Consider the following 23,904-nt stretch of genomic DNA (forward strand, 5'->3'; position numbering starts at 1 on the left):
AAGATCATCTGCACTGCGGATAGGATTATCATAGATGAGAAATCCATGGAAAGAAGGCATCCATTTGTAACAGGAGATCAAGGCCTAGCTGATCAACTACATAACCAAAAAAAGGTGTACTGGTTTCTTATACTTGGTGACAGCAATCGGTCATAAGTAGGTGCCCAGACGGGGAGAAGTTCTATTGCTCCGAAGCGCATTCTATGCAGAGACAAGGAGTAAGTATCGACTCAATAGTGTAGTGGCCATTTAAGTAGAAGGTGGAGGTGTATACCCCTAGAGCTATTGGTCAGTGGCTGCATACCCCCTGCACCAAAAGATAGAGTCTGACTGAACATACCAACATCAGATTAACAGTTTGGCAACACAGTATTGCTTGCACTACTAGATGTAACCTGCGACTGGTTTCTGCACCCGGAGAAGGTGAACTCAAATTGGGTAATTAAGCTCATGAATGCAGACTGTTGAGACATTTAAAACAAAATATATATTTTGTTAATCTTGTGTGAGAGAAGAGCTGAAAGAAATGTGGTTATTTTAAAGTTGGAAATACAAACAAGCATTTAACCTTTTATGCCTGGCAGTATTTGCCAAGCAGAGGCTATATCCCACAGTAAAACAGCGAAAATTGCTACAAAAAGTCCAAACTGTATTGTAGTCATGATTTGAAAAGATTCATTGCAGTTTAGAAAACATAATCTGGTCATATTTGATTTTAAATCTACTTCAAGTTGTCAAAGCTACAAAAGGGCAGAGGACATGTGATTTGATTCTGTTTGTTTTTCTCAATATAACATTTTAAAATAAAATATCACTGACATCAGATAAGGCATTCCTGATGAGATTTCTAACATAAAATATTTCCTAGGAGAGGAATAGACACACCGGAGGGTATTTATTACAATATAAAACAATGACGGTTTTACAGATGTACAGTAGTTACTGTTGAGCATGGTAGTATTCACAATACATGCCACAAATGCTTTCTTTTTTCAGACTTTTTTTACAATGGACTGCTCAGGCACAAAAACAAAAGTAAAATCCAGTAAGAGACTGTTTGATTAAAAAAAAACAAGTGGGCGTTTTGTCAGTGTTTGCTTTTTTTCGACTTCTTGTGAGGTCTGTGTGGTGATCTGGAAGGGGACCTGGATTTTTTTCCAGACTTTTTCGGGGACCTGGATCGAGATCGTCTTGACCTTTTTGGTGTTCTAGAACAAGATGGTGATCTGAGAAAAAATAATAATAAACATTGATTAATCTTATACAGCATAACGAAAGAAAACACAGCCACAGACATTGCTACCATTAAATGCACCCACGGTTGTTAAATACACTAAAAACATACTAGGTGGTTAAAGTGAAGTTATTGGACAGCCTACTTTCTGCTTTACTCTGTACAGTGATCAATGCATACAGATGGTATACCCAGCTTTCCATAATCACTTTTCAAACCAAGACTCCACTCTCATCCATCTGACCATCACAACCTGCATGTTCCAACATCCATAAGTCTGACTACAACTATTGAATTGTCAATATATACAGCCAATTAATTTTAATTTCAACAAAGTCTCCATATGGCGACAAAGTTCTGGACCATGAAGTTGCACTCTGGTCGATGACCGATAAGGATATGTTTGTTGAACAATAAAGAATTGGGGGACATGAGGTGAAGCAAGCATAAAAAAAAAATGCTCAGCAGACAAGCACAAATAATTACGGTTTGCTTTTAGCAATTACCTACCCCTTAATTTGATTTTTGCTAAAAGCATGATGCTACTGTCTAAGATCTCATGATCTCATTTGAATACTAGCAAGGTTTGCAATTGCTGGGAGCTTGGAGCTATTAAGTCCCTGCTCGTATCCTAGAAAGTCAGCTTAACATATCCTAGACAGCCTGCTTAATGACAAACCTACAAGGATTTACATTAGAAACCATTTGGCACATTAAAAGGATAGCTAAGAGACATTAACTCGTAGTGTCTAGGAATGTGTATAAATGAGGGATCGTGCACATGCAGAAGACAATTAAAAGGTAATTACGATATATAAAGGACAAAAAGTTGTGGCGTGCATTTCATGCTGAACTGAGATTTGCAACTCGCACTGTGGCTCCTTGGAATACAAAGGGGGATTATTCTCAATGGGTTTGGTCCTGATTCAAGGGACTGCTTTTAGCTCCCGCTCATCACATTAGTATTTTCATTCCTGCAATATTTAAGCGCTATTCCAATTTTGAGAGCAGAAACTAGTATACACCTATAACAAACTAAACAGTGGGGTCTTTGCTTGGAGTACATAAAAGTACAATTCAAGTATTGTATTATTGACGTAAAAGCACACATTGCACTGGGTGAAGACAGCAGAATAAGAGCTCATGGATAATGATAGCAAAGAACGAGTTACCTACGTTCAGTAATGTTCTTTCTGAAGAATATGGTATTCCTGTGCACAGAGTACTGATCTGGAACAATCACAGATGGCACTCACAGTTTTGGACAACCACCAGGAGTTACATCATGGTTCTGCACATACCCTGCCACAACATTTTTGTTAGGACTGATTTTCTATACTCTGGCCTGGTGCACAAGTGCATAGAAGGCCAACCTATATTGTGACAAGGACAACTATGGGGAGCTGTAGCCAAACCAGTTCGGGTAGCAGTGACAGGTGGTTTAGGCTAAGATCTTCAGAGGTGGTGAGCTTGTAAAGGGTCCACAATGAGGTCACACAATGGGAATCACAGATTACACTTAGACATGATGTATACAAATACAGTTATTATTTATTGGCCAAAACACACTATTAAAATGCCTACTAACAAGAAGAGTTATCACGCAAGACTATTAAACTCCTGCAAAGGAAAGGTTAGAATAGTATTAGGCACTTAAGGTCCACAGAGACAATCCCTAACTAAAATTGTCCAGTCCCAAGTTGTCTGGGGTCTTTTCCCCAATAGTTCAGATACAAGTTTCACAGAAGTTATGAAGCAGGAAAAAATGCAGGTAGGGTCTCTGGGGTCTAGTAAAGGGTTCTTATGGTTAGGATACAAGTTACACTAATGCCCAAAAGTAGCCCCAACAGTTAGATGTCTTGTGCAAGCAAGCAACGGCAAAGCCAATAATGTTAGAATTATAATGAATGTTTATTATAAGTTCATTGAGTTATCATGGGAGTATAGGGGTAGGTAAGAAGCTCTGTAACTTACTCCGATTCTTCCCCAGACTTGGCAGGACAAAGGCTGAGGGTCCAATGTTTGTTCTCCAACCGAAATCCACAGTCCTCGATTCACAGGGGTTACAGGTTTGAGCTGATCTCTGGTTGGTGTCTTTCACTGTTGCAAGGACTCTCGATTGAAGAATGCAGCAAAACCCGATGCATGACCCCTCCGAGGACTGGACTTGGGTCAGGTACGCAATTTTGGACTGTGGTTACCACACCGCAGCACAGCGACACAAAAGGACTCAGCAGCTGCGGTCGGACTTCCCATCCTATTCCGTAGAGGTCAGTCTCGTAGTGCCAGCTGAGGATCCCTGGTACGGTGACGCTGGCAGCACAGTAGACCAAAAACGAAGATGATCAGCCACAGGACAGTTCCAGGGCACTTCCGAAGGCTTCCTTTGGCAGGGCACCGAGCAGACGTCGGGAATGGATGCTCCCTCCACTCCAACTGCTAATGATCACAAGCAAGACAGGGCTCCTCCAGGACAGCAGCAGAAGTTGGTTGGCAGGCCTCCTTCAGTTGGGTCTCAGGTTTATTTGCGGGTCTCATAGCTGAACAGGATACTTGTCTCCTTCAGGTTTCTCCAGGATTTCTGAAGAATGGGTGCAGAGGTCCTCTTCTTATCCCAAAAGCCAGGTAAGAGCTGAAACTCCCACTAGCCAATAGCAGGACGAGCCCGCATACACACCCCAGCAGTGGTCCAATCAGGACCACTGGCGGGAACATTCATGCATACCATTCAGACACACTGAAACCAGTTTTTGGATTGGGACCAGACAGTCCCAGCCCACATCCAACCAGCAAACACACACAACCCTCCAGTAGCCCATCAAAAGTTTCTACTTTCCCGGGCACTGGAAGCCCTTATAAGGATTTTCTGGTCTCTCGGGTAAGGAAGTAGGCTAAAAGACAAGATGGCAAAAGGACAGGTGAAAAACCATGTGGCACGGCCATGTTTGGACACTAGCCACAGTAAGTAGCCAAACGCAGTAAATGCGGTAAGGCTAAAATGAAAAGTCCCAAAAAGTGGGAAAAAGTCACCAGCTTATCCTTTTAGCACACCTAGAGTAACCAAAAATCCTCTGAGTGTTAGTCTACAGCAAAACAAAAATGTACCCCATTGTACTGCAATGTAAGCTGCATTGTACAATGAAAAACAGTAACCACAAGTTATACAAAAGTAACCAAAAGTAGTAACACAGTAACACGATTAAGGGAAACAAGGTCTCCCAGCACTGACAACCTGAAGGAAATGTCAATTTCCCCATGCCATATGAGCAAAAGCCAGTGTAGTGAAGCATAAGGCTTCCGTACACTGCAAAAAGTACTGGTCAGATTCAAAAATAAAAGCAAAAGGTTTGGGGGTTCCATAAAGATGGAAGGAAAGGTGCAGTAAAGAGACATCTTTCCTAACAATCACTGACTCTACTGAAAATGAGGGAAAGGGTACATAGGTGATCCACATGGGCACCTTGACCTCAGTCCCATCAACATTTCCCTGTTCAGAGATAAAATAACAGCAGAACCATGGAGTGCAGTGGAGAGTCGCTTGTCTTGAGAAGACTGTCAGCCTGCCGCTGTTTCCTGCTTTGGCTGAGTCTTTCTTCCCCTTTCATCCTGCAAGGAGGAGCATCTACATAAAAACTCCAAAGTCACGGACCGATGCGGAGTGCACTGGAGTGTTGCCTGTGTTGCCTGGGTGGCCTGGTGTCGGGGTCTAGTGAAGAAACCAGGCATAAAGATCTTTGTGCACTTTGAATATGGAGAAACTCAGATGTTTCCCGATGCTGCAGCCTAGACAGCAAACCAAGTCACAGGTGAGCGAACATCTCTCCGTGTCCCCCGCTAGCCCAAAACAACAAATACATGTACCCCCAGAGTCCCCCCTGCCAGGCAGGTCGAACCCCCGCCTTCTGCGTCCATGATGAAGGATGCCAAGACTTGGCTTCAAGACTCTAAGGGAGGAGTGGAAAGCATGGGTCTGGTGCACGCATTGAAGGGAAAGAAGAATCCAGCAACACTCTCCAATCGTGCCTCTTCAACAATGAAGCCAGTCCGGGAGCCAGCTATCAGCAAAGCATCAATGACTCCCTTCCTCTACAGCAGACGTCCCTGCCAATACCTCATCTCGACCCTTGATATCTTGCTCAACAAACATGCAACCAACCTTGTCCTTATAGCCTACCGTGCACTGCTTGGAAAATCAAGTTCAAAATGGCCAGGCGTTTCCAGTTCAACATGTGGAAGAAGTGGCACGCGGTAACCCGCCTGAGACATTCAACATGCAATGTTACATAATGTCAGCTCTTTCAATCTCATTGGCCCCCTTCATGAAACTTCATGAAACTATGAATGAGAGCGTGAAGGATCAGGCTACTCTACTGGCCATGATTCACTCAAAAATCATCTTTATTGAATTATTTATAATGTCACTGCAATCCAGGGTGGACCATGAAGCTGAGTGCTCAAACGCCATCCAGAAGAAGCTGCAAGACGCTTTGGAACTTGAAAGAGCAGATAAAAAATGTCTCCTAAACTCGGTATTGAAACTTCTCCAACTGAAATCTCTGGTGAATAACAAAAAAGAAGATGTACCGACCTTGCAGAGCAAAGTGGATTCCTCTTTAAACAATACAGACTGTACAGAAATTCTTCAGACCCAAAATAAAGGAGACTTATCTGGAAAGCAAGTTCCTGGTACGAGGACTGCAGCTGCACTACCTACGATCTCAGCCCTCTCTTACCATAAGAGAAACTAACAAAACGGATGGAAGGATTGCTAGTTTGCTCTTTAAGAACGCCACGGACAAGACATTCTGCCTGTCGGGCGTACAACCTACCCGTCCGGTATCATTGACGCTGCACCCTACAGAGCCTGAGAAAGTAGCAGTGTAATTTCAGATCTTTCAGAACAAGAAAAAAAGGAAAAAAACTGCAGCTTACCTTCTAAAGCAGCTCCTAGACCAAAAAAGTCGAAGAATCTTCCACTACCTTCGAATCGAAACAGTAATATTAAACATGCCTTTCTTTTTTCATAAAACATGTTTATGTTAGACCGGAGCACAGATTAAACAATACAAACATCTCAAAGACATGTAGTAACCCCCCTACAGAAGATGGGACAGAGTAAACAAAGTCCGAGAATCTCAAACCCCCCCCACCACCCCAATTCCCCCTATCCCCCCACCCCCTGCTGGATCAGCTTTCCTCTTGTTCCAGCGGTCCGGGTTTAGCCGCAAGCAGTTCACCACCCGAATGGAGGGCCCCTTTGGCCAGACAGGTTTTGGGGGTTATCGATGGAAAGTTTTGGTCGTAGTCTAGGAATGGAGACCATATGTTTGCAAAGCGATGTAAGAGGACTGCTTTAGTAGCTGTTACTTTCTCTGCAATCAGTATGTCCCAAATTTTGATCCACCAAAGCATTATTGAGGGGCCTTAGGTTGTCTTCCAGGTGCGAGCAACTGTACTTTTCCCAGCCAGTAGCAATTAGTTTGGCTGTTTTCCCGGATCTAGCGTAGACCCCCGGTATTGGGGCACCCAGTAAAACGGGTTCTGGCCTCATGGGAATCACCACCTCGGTAATGTCTTTTATCGTGCTGATGCATTGCGCCCAAAAATCCTTTACAATTGGGCAAGACCACCACATATGAACGTATGACCCCGGTGGTCCGAATAGGCACCAGCATTGGGGATCCAGAGTTCAGTTGAAGTGATGCAGACGAAGTGGAGGGTTGTACCATCGCAGCAACAGTTTATAGGCGCATTCCTGATTAGTGATGCAGAAAGGTGAGGAGTGCGTACTTGACCAAATATCCACCCACGTTTGGTCATCCAAAGGGTGCCCTAAGTCTGCCTCCCACTGTGTCATGTAGGGTGCTGTAGTGGTGAGAATATCCTCCTGCAATAATTTGTAGAGCATGGAAATTCTCCCCTGAAGCAGGAGTTCCTTTAGAGTAAGCTCAAGAGGGCTAGGGGTTCGTAGTGCTGCTTGACGGGTTTGGGGGTGGGAGCTCCAGTGTCGCAATTGCATATAGGAAAACCTATTCGATTCTGTTAATGAAAGGTTGCTTTGCATTGTTCGAAGGAGCATGGCTGGTCACCCTCGAAGAGTTGCCCCAGAGATTCAAGCCCCCCGCAATCCAGTTTTTAAAATGCAGTGGGCGTGTTCCGGCCGAGAAAGCAGGATTATGAAAAATCATGGAAGGACCCAATCCCCTCAGGATGTCCTTAAGTTTTGAAGCCCAATCCCAAGTCTTGAGGGTGTGTTTAGTGGAGGCCAAGATCCCATTCCAGGTTCGGCGCAATGGAGTCGGGATATGGGGAAGAAAGCGCAGGGAAGCAGCAGGTGGGATTGCCCCACCCCTACCCATTTAGGGCACCCAGAAGCCACAACCCATGCCCGTATATGTGCCAGCTGTGCTGCGGCCTGATATTTACACAGGGTTGGGACCCCGAGCCCTCCCAGCTTGGCGCTGCCTATCATAGCTTTATGGGGAACCCTTGCCTTCCTGCTCCTCCAAATAAACCAGAACATTTTCCTCTGCATGCGTTTAAAGGGGGGGGCAATGGAATTGTGGTGGGCCGGGAGGAACAGGCGTATAGGATCCTCGGAAGGAGGTTTATTTTGTAAGCAGTGATACACCCAATGTGTGAGATCTCATGTGAGGACCATCAATCTAGATCACCCTCCAGCTCTTTGAAGAGCGGGGGGAAGTTTGTTAAATATACAAATATACATAAATATACAAATCCAACGACTACTAAAATGTCTCAACTGCACTAAATACTCTGTACATTTACTGTAAAATACTTGAAACTGTAACATATCCCATATGTTAGTCATCCGACATTGTAACATAAGAAATGCTTGATATATGATCCTGTAACATAAGAAATGTAACTTATTTATGTACCTGTAACTTATTCTTTGCAAGCGCCCAGTTGCTTAAGGGCCAGGTGCACTCTATAAATAAATAAACAATACATCCCCAGGACGAGCGGGGATCTGGAACCCCAGGTAGGGAATAGCCTTCTCACTCTACTGGATCTGACAGTTTCCAGGACCTCCCGCTCCCCCGGCTCCAGACTGATCCCCAAGGCGACTGATTCCAAAGTTAATTGCAAACCCAGCTACCTTCCCAAACCTGTGAATGTCTGTGAGGGATGGCGTTAGTGAGGAGCTAATGTCCGTGATGGATAACATCACATCGTCAGAGTAGAGTGCAATCTTATGCTGGGAGGCGTCAATGTGAAGGCCTTTGATGTTCGGGTTTAATCAAACCCATTGAGTGAAGGGTCCCATGGCCAGCGCAAAAAGGGGAGGAGATAGGGGACAACCTTGCCTGGTTCCACAGGTTAAGGGGATTGGGTCTGATAGAGCAGCATTAACTCTAAGGAGGGTTTTTGGGGATTGATAGTTTGCTAGGATGAATTTTTGAAAGTTTGAGCCGAAGTGGAAAGCTTCTAGGGTGAATCGCAGGAAGTCCCAATCCACTGTATAAAAAGCTTTGGTCGCTTCTAAAGCCAACAGTGCTAATTTATGCGAATCTTGTGTTGCAACATCTACTAGTTTCAAAGCCCTATGAATATTATCCCCAGTCAACCTATGCATTATGAAGCCTGTAGGGTCCGGGTCTATTAAGTCGGGGAGGGCACTTGCTAAGAGGTTCGCTAATATTTATGAATAAATGTTGCAGTCAATATTTAGCAGGGAAATGGACCTATGTGAGCTATTGTCCCTAGGGTCTTTGCCCAGTTTAAGTAAGAGGATGTTGATAGATTCCTGCATTGACAGGGTAATGGATCCCGAAACTCCAAAGGAAAGAAAGAGGGCTGTTAGTGGGGCTATTAGCTGAGTGCGAAAGATTTTATAGAACCTCGTTGTGTACCCGTCCGGGCCTGGAGCTCTAGACCTGAGGGACTTAATGGCTGCGTTGACCTCCTCACCAGTGATGGGGGCGTTGCGGCTCTCCCTGACTGGTTTCTCGAGTTGAGGAAAAGCAGCACCTTGTAGATACTCTTGTTGTTCTCTCTGGTCCCGTGGTGATGACGACATTACCTTAGAGAGGTGGACTGCTGCCAAATGCAGTTTATCTGGTTTCCGCATATTGGATTTTGCCCTGTGGGTCACGAAGGCCCATTATAGTGTTCCTTTTCTTCGCCTTGGCTAGCTTCTCCACAAAAAGTTTATTAGCCTTGTTATTCTTGGCATAGTAGCCCTGCTCGGATTTGGCCAGTAAGTACACTGTTTCCTCTGTGTAACAGGCATCCAGCTTTCTCCGGGCTGCTTGTAGGGCTCGCTGGCACATCGGGGATCAGTCCTTGCGTTTGTGTTCGGCTTCGGCTCTCTGAACCTCTTTTTCGAGACCCATTCGAATTTGTCGCTTGTGCTTATGGAATGCTGCCCCATGTGCAATTAGTTCTCCCCACATTACAGCTTTCATAGCATCCCATGTGTTGGCTGGGGAGGTGTCTTCAGTCAGATTCTCCCTGAAGAAATGTTTTATCACTGTGGCTATGGAGTCCCTTAACAGCATTTAATTGAGAATGGGATCATATAAGTTCCACCAACGCCAAGGAGTTGCGTCGGGATCATGGGCCCGGAGGGTCAGAGTTACTGGAGCATGGTCAGAGAGTACCCTTGTTCAATGGCCACATCATCAACGAAAGCCAAGATCTGTGGAGAAGCCAGCAGGAGGTCAATCCGGGAAAAAGTTCTATGCACATGTGAATAGAATGAGAAGTCTTTTTCGTTAGGGCGAAGCACTCTCCACGCGTCTACCACATCCAGTGTTTGGAATAGTTGAAGGAGGCTCATAGCAAGTTTGAAGTCTCTGGGGGCTGGAAGGAGTGATCTGTCCTGTGCAGGGTCAGGGACCCCATTGAAGTCACCTCCAATTATGACTTGGCGTTCAACAAATGGGAGGAGGACCTCGCCTAGCGCCCTGTAAAACGCCTCCTGCCGTCATTTGGAGCATAAACCGAAAACAAGGGAATAAAGCTGTCCACATATCAGGCCTTTCACCGCTATATAGCAGCCCTCTGGGCACCGTAGTGATTCTAGAATCTGCGGTTTCACCCCTCTAGCGAAGAGAATCGCTGGACCCCCCTTCTTGGACCCATTGGAAGCCAGGAATTGAAGCAGAATATGTCTATTGTGGGGATGCGTAAAGTCTGCTGGCATTAGATGTGTTTCTTGCACGAAAACCACTGAATTTTCCCCATCTTGTAGCCGCTGCAGATTTCCGTTTTCGAGGGGAGTTTGGGCCTCTAATGTTCAACGAATTAAATTTCATTTTCTGGTGTGGAACGGACATGTCATAGAGATCTGTGTTTTCTGGAACTGGGGTCTGGGTTGAGTGTGGCTCAGTCACCATCCGGGGGCTTTGCTATCTTGCGGTCATTGTGCAGCCGGGATTTTAACATAAGCCTCCAACAGGGGGCCCTAACTACAAATTCGTGGGAAGGCAATCTTTTCTTTTCGGCATGTCCCTTAGCCAACAGGGCTAAAACAGTTTGTAGAATATTAGTCTTTATTTCAATACAAACATATTCTGGTGTCATTCCCCTCGGAGTTGGGAATGGGCCGTGTGAAGCCCGCGACTGGAGTCTAGTAGTTTCATGTTCCATCACATTCTGAGATCAGCTGAAGCAATCTTTTGATATCCGGAGAAGGGAGGGCGGCAAGCCATGGGAGAATGTTGCGGTTCTCCCCTCCTCAAGTCACGAGCATGGGGGTCATCTGGCCTTCCGACCTTTCTTTCCCTTTGTCCAGGTCGAACATTTTGGCTTGGGGGGGAGCTTCTCCGGTCTGACTGTCGTGTGGTCAGGCAGGGCATCCTTCATCCCTCCAGGGGAGTCGGGCGTATGATTGATGCTGCATCGTCTAAGTGACTTATCCTACGGGGTACCCCTTTATAAGAGAATTGCAGCTCCGTTGGGAACAGCCAGCGGTGCCTGATTTGTTGGTCCCGGAGGAATAGCGTAAGAGGCCACAGGGCCCTCCGTTTATGTAAAGTCACCAGGCAGAGATCTTGGTAGATTTGAAGGTGGGAGCCCTGGAATGTTAGCTCATCCCGGAATCACCCTATTGCAGTGATAGCTTCTTTGGTAGAGTAAAAATGCACCCTTGTTATTACATCGGGGGGCGGGGGGTCTGTCTCCACTCCGCGGCGAGGTCGCAGTCTATGGGTGTGGTCTAGCGTGAGTTGTGATTTGTCCAAGTGCAGCAACAGGGACTGAAAAAGGTTGCCCACGTACTCAGCGAGATTCTGGTCCAGGATCGAGGAGGGAACCCCCGAATCTGCAGGTTGTTTTTGACAGGCCCTATTCTCGAGGGCCTCCTGTTTGAATTCTAGGATCTCATTTTTATTGATCAGGACCTAGTATTGTACCTCCAGAAGGGTTGCCTAGTGTTCTTGGGTTAGTTCTTCCACCTCTCCCAGTCTCTGCTCCACTTCGGCGACCCTTTGTTCCGTCTGTTCTAGTTTAGTTGTGAGCTCAATCATGCAGGATCTAAATTCAGCTTTGATGTCAGACATGAAGGCTTCAATGTCCCCCTTGGTGGCAGCTGTCCTGCACCTTCAGAGGATGAAGAGTTGGTTTTGGAGAATCAGGTTTTTTCCACGTCAGTGGGGAGCAGCATGGTGGTGATGCTTAGCCATTGCCGCAGGCCCCCGTTTGGTCCCCTGAGTGGCCTTCGGGAAGTGGTAGATGTGGGCTTCACACCGCACCCACTTCTCAGGTTAGGGGGGGAAGGCTTGAGACCTATCCACTCTCCGGGAGGCAGGCAGATGAGGCTGTAGGCCTGGCATCTCAGGAGAAAATGTCTGTGCTTGTGTCCGGGTCCCTCGTGGGCATTGACAAAGTTAGTTGCGACGTCGTTAAGGGAGCTTCTAGAGTATGGTCAGATGTTCTTGTCCGCGGGAGTTTGGTGCCTTGTAGGCCACAACTGCTCAGTGCTCAAGAGATGTGGGATGCAGAAGGAGATCTCTGGATCGCCAATCCATGCCGCTAAGTGAGGAGAGGAACTCCCAGATACAGAGCCCGGGTCTCTGCTCATGTAGACTGACCCGCGTCTGAGGGGGCCAAATGGTAGTGACACCAGAATCACTGCTAGGATGATTTTGGCAGGAGCAATAGCTGGCCCTACGGGCTGGGGAGTTCGGAAACAGGTCAATACGCCCTTGATGGTTGCTGTGGTTGCTGTAGGCTTCTCCAGTAACCAAACGGGATGGAAGTGGGGTCCGACCCACAGAGGATCGCCATGCCTTGAGAGCCCCCCTCCTAGCCCAGCGTCAGAGTAGAGAGTCTGGTGATATTGATGGTGCCAGGTGTGCTCCGATGAGGAGGCTACTCAGGGTTTTAGCGGTTGCAGAGCCCACATGGAAGTCCCGAGTCCTGGAGTCCACAGGGCTGAGGGGAGGTCAGGCCAGAACATTCTATGAGTGCTGGGAACAGAAAGTGGCCCTCATTAGGCGGTGGATGGCAGGGCTAGCACTCACCAAAATGTGAATATTGGGGCAATCACCAAGAAGCTGTTATGCGAGGCCCGGTTCCTGCAGACAAGAACCTTGCCCAATAATTCTCTTCCTGCTGAGCACAAAGATGAAAATGCCAATAGCATACCCAAAACAGCCTTTCCATTTGATCAGTCATCGGTGGACTATTTAAACTTCTCTACCTATTCAACTGCAGAAGAAGACCTCGATGATGAGGAGGTAGCTTCATTTGATCAGTTCCCTTGTCATCCGAAGGCAGGGAAGACGCAGACGAAGTTCGGCCTCTCAACGACTACTCCTCTAGGCTTAGAGGAGGTGCAAGTCTCCAGCTCCACTATTATCCACCCGAGAAGGAGCACAAAGCCCATGGTGATACGAAGCCCCTTCCTTACCTTAGAGGAAAAACGTGAAAGAGCAACTCTTAATAGCTAACCAAATTTCCCTGCCAGATCTCAAGTGCCGATGAGATTCCAGAACCAGAAAAGAGAAATGTTAGAGTGGAAAGGACCGACAAAAGGGGTGTCAGGCGATTGACAAACTCTCAACACTTGATGGATTCCGAAAGGACCTGTAACAAAAGAAGGCACACGTAGATTGCTCTTGGCCAGATTATGGTGAACAAATGATGGTTTTATCTTAAATCGTGCTAATGTTATGCTCCTTATGCATAAACTGCCCCTCCTCTGTTTTTTAAACTCAGATGACATCAGTATAGTGGACTTCCCGACAGAAGGATGCCATGATAGAGTGATCCTCCATCTTAGACTAAACAGGGTGAAAACCTCATTGCTTGAAGTGGATCACCTTTTACTACCTATGCGATATGACCTGAAAGACGTCCCTAACAAAGAACAGCTCACATCCCGCTATTCAGAGCCTCATGATATGTCCAGGCCCAGACGGATCCTCCTACAAAGAGAGACTCTGAAGATACGATACCTTCTGTCCCGTCTACCTCTCAAGCTCTACTAAATTCTAAATCTATTGTCAATGGTCATTCTAACTACACAGGCCGGTACAAAGGAGACATAAGGATCATGATCACAGGAAAAGATCAACCCAAGCGTACAATCTTTTTCCCGGAAAATCCATGGCAAAGTAAATTTGGAGAACACAAAGGCTTGGGCTGGTCTAACATTCCACCTGTGACTTCGAAATTAACAATGAGATCCACAATTGCTCCTAGCTAACTGGAACACCAGGGGTTTTTCGCATTTGTGTTCAGACCCAATGATCCTCTCTGGTTTGTTTGACATTATTTGCCTCCAGGAAACTTGGTTAACCACACTAACGATGCTTGACTGCTACGCAGCATTTCTCAATCCTGCCTATAAAGGCTGGAAAGGAAGTCCTTCTGCAGATCTGCTTACCTTGGTGAAGGCGGGAGATGGTATTAACATCCTGGATGTCTCTAACCCTATCCCTTTTCTGCAAACGGTGGAACTTAATATACAGAAAGAAGACGGCGAGGAGGCACAAACAGCACTAGTCTGTAACGTCTACTGGAACACCAAGATAATCACTACTGATGCTTTTTTGACCACGATTCTGGATTCCATCGACAGCCTTTCACTGATCTATAATCCTCACATTGTCATCATTGGCGGGACCATTAACACAGCAGTCCTCTCTCAGAGCACAGAAGTGGCTTGATTTTGTGAATGATAAAGATCTGCATATGCTAAATGGACAAACTCAGGGAGATTCCAGCGAAGTATGCATGGTCCTGTAATGGAAAGACCAGCATACTTGACTATGCATTTGTCTCCAGCGCTATCATTCAAGAGGTTTCTGGCTTTGTTGTGTTTCACCGACATACAAGCAACCATGCGCTCTTACAACTCACCTGGGATGGTATATTTCACTCCACAAGAGATAAATTATTCATGGACATCGAGACCACCTAAGGTAATAACCGCCTGAGGCTGAAAAATCGTGATATCCTCTCCTTCAGTGGCTGATTTGCTGAGCACCTTGAAGGGGGAGATGACCCAAACTAAATCCCTTTTCTTCAAGAATTTATGATCATACCTAATAAGAACAAGGCTATTGCATCAACCCACAGACATACCTTCAACGCTGCAGTAAAGTGACAGAAAAACCTACCATGTAAAGATCTAAAAAATATTACTCACCCGCTTCCTGAACAACATCTACTACTGTTAAAAAAAGAAAGCAGAAGTACAAGAACTGGTTGGTGAGAGAAAAAGCCTCTTTAGTACAAGCAGATGCGGAGCAGATGCTGGTGTGTCTACTTAAGAAAGATGCTAGAGTTACGTGGCAACTACTCAAGGAGACAGACCCCTCGTGATCTGCTTCGTTAGCAAACACTGTTCCTGAAGAAATCTGGACGGAGTTTTATAGCAAACTATTTGAAGCTGAGGAAGACATACCCAAACAGAAGATAGAAGTAAATGGTGCTGCCTGGCCATTTCATCTGGACTATCTGCTCTTGGACATACTCAATAAAGTTAATTATTCTAGAGCTGCGGGCCCAGACAGGATTACAAACATGATAAAACAATCCCCAGAACTATGCTTTCCTTTCATCTTGGATCTTTTCCACCAAATCCACAGAACGAGACGTCTCCCGGCATCATGGAAAAAAGCAATTATTGTACCAATATTTCAGGCAATAGGACAGATCCGACCAACTACCGTCCCATAGCCTTGCTTTATGCACGGGGCAAACTGTTTTTCACTTTCCTTCTAAAACAGTTGCAACTATGGATAAAGTCAACAGAGATTTGACCCACGACAAACAGGTTTACTGAAGGGGGTGGGCACGGAATTCAATCTTTTCCTGTTAATTTACTTAAAGGAAAGGCACGCAATAATAAAACAAAGATATACCTAGCCTTTGTCGACTTGAGCAAAGCCTTTGACAGCATTGATAGCCAGCGCCTTTGGAAGAAAATGGAATTGTGGAACTGTCCGCCCCCAATACTGGCTGCTATTAAATCACTCTATGAAACCACTACCATATAAGTTCGATTGAATAGTGGGGGAATCCTGACTAATCTGATTCCCACTTTCAGGGGCTTAAAACAGGGTTGTCCACTCGCCCAACCTTATTCAGTCTCTTCCTTTCTGATGCTGGTGAATATTTAGATACAGTAAAATAATTTCCCCCACTCATTGGGGGTGAGAAACTGTCAAGACTACTTTATGCAGACGGCATTGTGCTAGTGGACAAAACCCCTATAGGCTTACAGAGGTCTCTAGCTGCCCTGAAATAAAACAGTCTCTCGATGAACTCAACTAAGACTATTATTATGACGTTGGGCCCACGAAGAGGCACTGCAAGGCCATCATTCAACTGGTATGTTGAAGATGAATGGCTGAGAATGACCCCACAAATTACCTACCTGGAGACCCTGGAAAATAACAGCGCGTGCGACCAACCACGGCAAATGTATCTGAAATCCAGGCTCAAAATCTTGGCTGGCCAAGGAAGAAGGATCCACAAAAAGTTTGGCAAGTTCTCAATGTTTCCGGTATTGATGTTCTACAGTCTAAAGGTGGTTCCTTCATTAACCTTTGGAGCAGAGACATTTCTTCTTACTTCATGTAAAATGTGGCCTACCCTAGAAGGACCATTCTGGAGAAAGATCCTGAACCTACGGAGCTTATCCTCCACTGCCTCGATTAGATATGAACTAGGCCTTTTTTCATTGCAAGCGTGAGTGACATAGAAATCATGGGAATTTTTTGGGAAAATTACAATGCCTTCTGCAGCAGTGCCATATGAATTCTTGAAAAACAAGCACTACTGAACAAACAACATACTTATGAAGCAGTGGCTTAATTGCTGTTGCAGCAGTCTAGAAAATGTGCAGTCTAACCTGGAAGAATTGATCAACCTTCCAGAAAAGGTCAAAACTAAACTCTGGCGAGACGACTGGATCAGAACCCAAGAGGAAAGAAACCCACATTGTCTCATAGATATTCTAAGTGAAAAAATCAAACCTCATGGATCTCTTCCTAAATACTCCGCCAAAGCTCCCAATGGCTGGCACAGAAATCAATTTCTTTGTTTCAGATTTTATGTATACCCTACAAATCAATTACTGAAAATCTATGGGAAATCTGAGAGGGAGAGTTGTAGATTCTGCCAGGAAATAGAAATTACGGAGTCATTAAATCATGTCACATTGCTCCGTCATGGGCTGACTGACCTAAGAACCAGACATACGAGCAAATTAAATGAAGGCCGCAATACATTGGAAGTGAAGGAAATTTGGTCCTTCCTTTTGACAGGGGGGGAACCTTGCGACTACGATTGAAGAAGTTTTTTTAACGTATTACTTGATCCACGTGGACAAAGACTTGCTACAAAGAAAAATAACTTTCTTCTTTTGGCTCCACTTTCTTTTGGATCATATGACTTAATCCCTAAGTCTTTCTTTTCTTAAATGGAAATGTTGGATATATGATAAAGGTTTAAATTAAACCATGAATCACTCAATTAAAATTTTTTTAAAAAGTCCACTTATGTTATGTAAAGTCTAAACTAGGGGATGGTTGATAAGGTTTGGGAGGCATACCGCATATATGAAAAACAAGACTACATTTACTTGCCTTCTGTAGTCTTGCTTCTCATATATGCTGAATGCCTCCCAAACCTCATGGACCATCCCCTAGTTTAAAAACTTTCCATAACATAAGTGGCGTTTTTTTTTGGGAATGATTTATGGTTTCATTTAAACCTTTATCATATATCAAACGTTATCTTCTGAAAGTCTCAAAAAGCATAATTAATCATAGGAGGGTAGAATGAAGGAACCAGATCCCTCTGATGTGGCTGCCATCCCTCTCACAGAATGTGCTCGAAAGCACGCAGGGACTTCGTTCTGAGCTAATCTGTAGAATTTGCAAATGCATTGAATGAGCCATAATAGTTTGGGGGCCTGTAGAGGTAACAAATAAATGGTTGCCTTTCCTGATTTCTCTTGCCCTAGAGATGTAAAAACTGAGTGCCCTCTTTAACTCCAAAAGATGAAGCCTCTACCCCTTATTGGATGGGCATGGAGGCAGATAAAAAAGGGTAATTCAATCTTCTGGGCAGGGTGAAAATCAGAGATTACCTTCAATAAGAAAGATGTTTGTACCATGATGGGAATCTTAGATGTCGGAAAAGAGAGGTAAGGAACAAGTTACTTATCTGTAACTCCTGTTCTCCAGCATGGGTCTTACATGGATTCATATGCTTGTGAATATTCCCAGTCGCCATGCTGGGAATGCTAGGTGATATTAAAACAGTTTTGCTTTAAAGCTAAAAACTGCTTGTCGCTTCTATGCATATTGTTGTCACTTTGGGTCATACTGCCCTAGCCAATGACATTCGTCCTCCAAAGCTCCATCCCTGGTGGCCCTCCTCAGGTTCGGTTGGGCACGTAAAGTGGCAGTAAGAACCAAGAAGAGCTAGAGAGGGGATGGGGGAGGGTTTGCATGTGAATCCATGTAAGATCCATGTTGGAGAATAGGATTAACAGGTAAGTAAACTTGTTCCTTCTCCAGCATGGGGTATTACACAGATTCACATGCTCATGAATACGATTACACAACAGTACATATACACAACCTCGGGAGGTGGCAAGGCTCAACAGAAGCAATACACTTACCCTTGGAACAGACTTACCTCATGCAAACAGGTCGCGAAGCACTGCTTGGACGCCTCAGGAATCCCTGTCGACACAGTAGAACCATGTGAAGGTGTGGGTAGACCTCCATGTAGCAGCCCTGCAGATGTCCAGCAGGGGAACACCAGAGAGAAACGCTGTAGTTGCTGCAATGGCTTTGGTGGAGTGGGCTCTCGGCTGGAGTAGAAGAGGTCTGTTGGGCAGACAATGGCAAAGCGTGATACAGCCAGAGAGCCACTTGGAGATGGAAGCCTTGGAGAGGGCTTTCCCCCGTGCCATAGTTCCAAAACCACGAAAAAGCTGATAAGTCTTTAAAAACAGTCTGGTGTGTGCCACATAATACTTCAAGGCACACAAAACATCCAGTGAATACAACACCCTCTCTGACGGTGAAGATGGGTTAGCGAAGAAAACTGGAAAGACTAAAGGTTTGTTCAAGTGAAAGTCTGATGCAATCTTAGGCATAAAGAATAGATGAGTCCACCTTGAATGGATGGAATGACAGATAAGGAGGTTTACATCAGGGGGATTGACTTTTCCCCAACACGCGTAGCTGAGGTGATAGCTACCAGGAAGGCCGTCTTCCAAGACAAAAACATCAAAGATGCTCGATGCATTGGCTCAAAAGGCGGAGCTATTAACTTAGACAAAACCACATTGAGTTCCCATGCTGGAACTTTCACCGGTAGGAACGCTCTGAAGATGCCCTTGAGGAACTCTTTCACAAGTCTGTGAGGCCACAGGGAGAGCTTCACAGGAGCCTGAGTGTACGGAATATGGCGGCCAGATGCACCTTCATAGACGCATGGGCTAGCCCAAGCTAAGCAGGCAGGAGCAGATAAGGCAGAAGCTGCGGGGCTGCGACCCACAGTGGAGAAATCCTTTGTGAACAGCATCACACTGTGAAGCGGTTCCAATTGTGCTTACAGCAGGAAAGTATCAATCGAGCTCTGGCTGTCGCTGGTGTGTTCTTGCATTCCAGAGGTGTCAAGTAGTGCCCAAATTCTAGAACTGCAGGAGCCAGTCCAATGGGTTCAAGGACTCAGGGTCGTGTTGACACTCCTTCCCTGGAGAGGAGGTCTAGAAGAGGGGGTAGTTTGATTGCTGGAGCCACTGACAGATGATGGAGGTCTGAATACCAGGTCTTCCTGAGCCACGCCTTGGCAATGAAAATCATCCTTCAGTGGAATTGTCTGAGTGTATTGATCACACGTAGCAGCAGGGGGATTTGTGGAAATGCATACAAGGAAAGGCCTTTCCAAGGGAATGAGAAGACGTCCCCTAGACTCTTGCTCTTAGGATACCTGCTGGCAAACTTCTGGCATTTGGAGTTAGGACCCCTTGCTCACTATTCTTAGAGAGGCACAGATCCACCCTAATGATATGGTCCAACCAGACCGAAACACGTGTCTGGGGTTTCTGTTGGTACTCTTGTTCAGAGAATTGGCTAGCATTTCGGTGCTGGACTGCCCAAGGGCAGGACAAAGACTGATATGTTTGGGACATTTCTTCTCTGGACTAATGTCTGGCAGAGGGACTCCCAGGACCCCCTTGTTAATTTGCATATTTAAGTAACTTTGGGTCTCACCCTAAGTTACTAGGGGAATCCAGACGTGGACCCCTTGCTCACTATTCTTAGAGAGGCACAGATCCACCCTACTGATGAGGTCCAACCAGACCGAAACACGTGTCTGGGGTTTCTGTTGGTACTCTTGTTCAGAGGAGAATTGCCTAGCATTTCGCTGCTGGACTGCCCAAGGGCAGGACAAAGACTGATATGTTTGGGACATTTCTTCTCTGTGAAAGATAGTGAGCTAAAGACTCTGGGTAAGTCTCTCGTAACCAGGACTCATGTCTGGCAGAGGGACTCCCAGGACCCCCTTGTTAATTTGCATTTGGAGTTAGGTGCCATGGCAAAAAGGTAAATTTTAGTATGACCCCACTTGCTGAAGAGAAGAGATACTTGGGTGTGCTGGAGTTCTCATTTGTGGCACCACTGCAGCTCCCTGGTTGAGCGAGTCTGCAATGGTGTTGGGAATGCCTGCCAGGTTAAACGGAACAAGAAACATTTTCTGAACGATCGCCCAGTGCCACAGGTTCTGCGCTTCCCAAGAGAGAAATGGAGAGCGAGTCCCGCACTGCTTCCTGATGTAAAAAATAGTGGTTGTGTTGTCTGTGAAGAAACAGACCACTCGCCCCTGGAGCTGAGGCTTAAAGGACTTCACAGCCCAGAAAACTGCCAGCATTTCTGAGATGTTGATATACAACTCCTCCTCCAGAAGCCAGAGGGCACTAGCGTATAGCTGGCCCATGTGGGCACCCCAACTTTCCAGAGAGGTGTAGGTTGTAACTGTCACCTGATGCGCTGGGGTCTGAAAGGGAGGCCTTGCGAGAGATGAGGGCGAATGGACCACCAATGCAGGGCTTGACCGAAGGCTGGTTTGAGGTTGAACCTGTCGTTCTATGAGCCGTGACTTGCTTCCATCTGGCATCCAGAAACTCTTGAACGGGTCTTAGCACCAGATGGATGCACGAGGACATCATCCTGGATTGGACTGTTGCAATGTGAGCTGCCGACAACCTTTGAACCTTTCTCACGATAGCCTTTACCCTGTCTTCCGAAGGAGTTGATAGACATGAGAGTGTGTGGAGGTGGGATCCCAGGAATAGTGCGTTCTGAGACAGCGCTAGGCAAGATTTCTGATGGTTTATCGAGAATCTCATAGAATTTTATTGCCTGGATGGTCCCGCGGTATGCTGGATTGCCAGCGCGTGCGAGCGGGGTCCGATCAGCCAATCGTCTAGGGATGGATAGACATATATTCCTTTGCGATGCAGATGCGTTTCCACTGCAGTCAAGCACTTGAACTCCCGTGGGGCAGATTTTAGGCTGAATGGTAGGGCTTTGAACTGGAAATGTCTTCCCTGGACAACAAAACACAGGAACTTACAGTGTTTTCAATAGTTAGGACCCTCCACGTCGAGGGTCGCCAGAAAATCTCCTTCCAGTTGGCCGAGCACATGCTGCAACTTGACCATCCTGAATTTTTGGGACTTGAAAAATGTGTTTAGGCGCTGCAAGTCTAGAACAGGTCTCCACCCTCCTGACTTTTTCTGCACCAGAAAGTATCTGGAGTATACTCCAGAGCCCCAGAAGCACAGGGCGACAGGTTCTATTGCCCCTTTGTTTAACATGACTTGAACCTCCTTCAGTAGCCGCGCCACATGTTGGTCTTGTCTGAGGACGGGAGGAATGTGAGTGCATTTGTCCTGGAATTCCAGGGTGTGCCTCGGTTATAGGATATCAAGCACCCATTTGTCTTTGCAAATGTTGCGCCAAAGGTCGACAAACTGCGATAACCAGACTCCCCACTGAGGTGCGGAAGTGAGGGCGCGGGCCCTGGGCCAGGTCAAGCTTGCTTTGGCATCTGCATGCTGGAGCGCGACGATTGGTTCGAACTCTTTAGGCTTGGAAACGTCCTCTATATACTTTACTTTTACTTTACATTGATTTGTATAGCGCAGGCATAGACCCAAAGGCGTGAGGGTGCTACAAAACAGATAGCAATTAAAACAGATTCAAAGAAGTATGAGAGATAAGATGTTTTCACTGACATAAATCCGCTAATTAAAGAGATGAGTCTTCAACCTCCTTTTAAAGATCTCAAGTGACCCAGAGGATCTCAGCGCGAGGGGAAGGGCATTCCACATGTTCGGACCCATTACAAAGAAAGCAGATTTAGCCACCTTGCCGGTGCGGCATCTTGGAACGAATAAGAGATGTTGTGAATTAGATCTCAAAGCTCTTATGTTCGTTCTGGTGGTGAGAAATTGTTGTAAATAATTTGGCATTTTACCCTGTAATGATATATATATGATCGTCAGGGTTCTGAACCGGATTCTGGACTCCACTGGCAACCAGTGTAGGGCCCTTGTAGCTAGTGTAATATGGTCTCTACGCTTGAGTTTCACGAGAACTCTAACAGCGATATTTTGGCACATTTGAAGTTTATTAAGGCTATTTTTGTCCAATCCCTGTAGCAAACTTGAGCAGTAGTCAATTTTAGATCCTATTATGGCTCTTGCAATCGTCTCTGTATTTTCTTGAGATATAAACGGTCTTAGATGTGCCAACAGTTTTATATAATAGCCACATGAGGAGACTAAGCTGCTCACATGTTGCTTCATTGATAGTCTGTGGTCAAACGTGACACCTAACGTTTTTACTTTTTTCAGTGGAATGATGGTTTCATCTCCCATCTGAAAACTATCATAGCCAGGGCCCAGTCTTTTTAGAATCTGTGAGGATCCAATAACAAGAGGTTCCGCTTTTGATTTATTTAATGCTAGCTTATTAATGACCATCCATGATTCGGTGATGGCAAAGACTTTTTGAATGACTAATTCATCCACATCATGTGAACCAAGTAATGGGATGACACATTGCGTGTCATCCGCATAATTTGTGAATATAATGTTCTCATGATCTAACATGGCAAATAATGGCGCTGTAAAGATGTTATAGAAGCATGGGGATGTACAGGCCCCTTGTGGGACACCACAAGCAGTTGTGATAGGCTCAGACTCTGCCGTACCACAAAACATCCTGCTATCTCGATTAGTAAGAAAAGAGAGAACCCAATCAGTTGCATTAGTTGAGAAGTTAGCGACCTCAGACAACCTGGTGGTCATGATATCATGATCCACCAGGTCGAATGCTGCTGAGAGATCTAACAGCATCAGTAAAGAGGCCTCATTGCGATCCATACGAGTTAATAACTTGGCTTTAAGTTCTAATAAAGCGGTTTCAGTACCATAACCAACACGAAAACCAGACTGATGATCATTAAGAATGGGGCGTTTATTAAGATGTTCAGATATCTGTGTATAGGCCACACGATCAAGGATTTTAAGCAAAAAGGCAGTATTGGTGATAGGCCTATAAGTATTAGGAAGGTCCACTGATATACCTGGCTTCTTCAAAACTGGCATAACCCATGCTTTCTTAAGATCTTGAGGTACCGAACCTGACAATAGGGAAGCATTGATGAATTTACAAATTGCCGCAATAATAGTCGGAGTACAGGTTTTAATCATCATAGTGGTGAAAATGTCATCTTTGCATTTTGTGGCTTTAAGGTGTTTAATAATGACTTCTAAGTCAACTTCATTAATGGGAGCGAAGTCAAAAGCTGTAATAGCAGGAGACCTTTTATAGGTCCAAACCCCTAGCTTGAATACATTGTCCTTTAGTATGTAACTTTTTATTTCAATGTTTTCTTTAATAGTGTTTAATTTATCGTGCATGGCATGCTGCATTAGATTACACCAAGTGGTATTGTCCTTGATGGTTCTCTCCGTGATGCTATGATTAGTGCTTTCTTGCTCTTTTAGAATGCGAAAGAGTTCTTTGGAATTATGTTGGGGGCTTTCTATTCTATTATTTAAAAAGTCTCTTTTAGCAACAATGGTGGCTTTTTTATAGGAAGTAGCAGCTAATTTATAATTCTGAAAAAGCATGGGTGTACTCTTGTTTCTC

General features: G+C 45.4%; 1 protein-coding gene across 5 annotated transcripts in view; it reads right to left on the bottom strand.

Moving 5' to 3' along the window:
* Positions 1 to 468: 468 nt before the first annotated feature.
* The window catches only part of U2SURP (U2 snRNP associated SURP domain containing), a 1,877,492-nt gene continuing 1,854,056 nt past the window's right edge, over positions 469 to 23,904 (bottom strand). For all 5 annotated transcript variants that reach the window (XM_069618259.1, XM_069618256.1, XM_069618257.1 and 2 more), the window contains one exon: positions 469 to 1,226. In XM_069618259.1, coding sequence (XP_069474360.1) covers positions 1,088 to 1,226 — 139 coding nt within the window. In that variant the 3' untranslated portion in view covers positions 469 to 1,087. The remainder of the gene's footprint in view (positions 1,227 to 23,904) is intronic.

This window comes from Ambystoma mexicanum, chromosome 10 (genome assembly GCF_040938575.1).
Source record: "Ambystoma mexicanum isolate Mex_15411 chromosome 10, UKY_AmexF1_1, whole genome shotgun sequence".
In the NCBI taxonomy this organism is placed as follows: Eukaryota; Metazoa; Chordata; class Amphibia; order Caudata; family Ambystomatidae; genus Ambystoma; species Ambystoma mexicanum.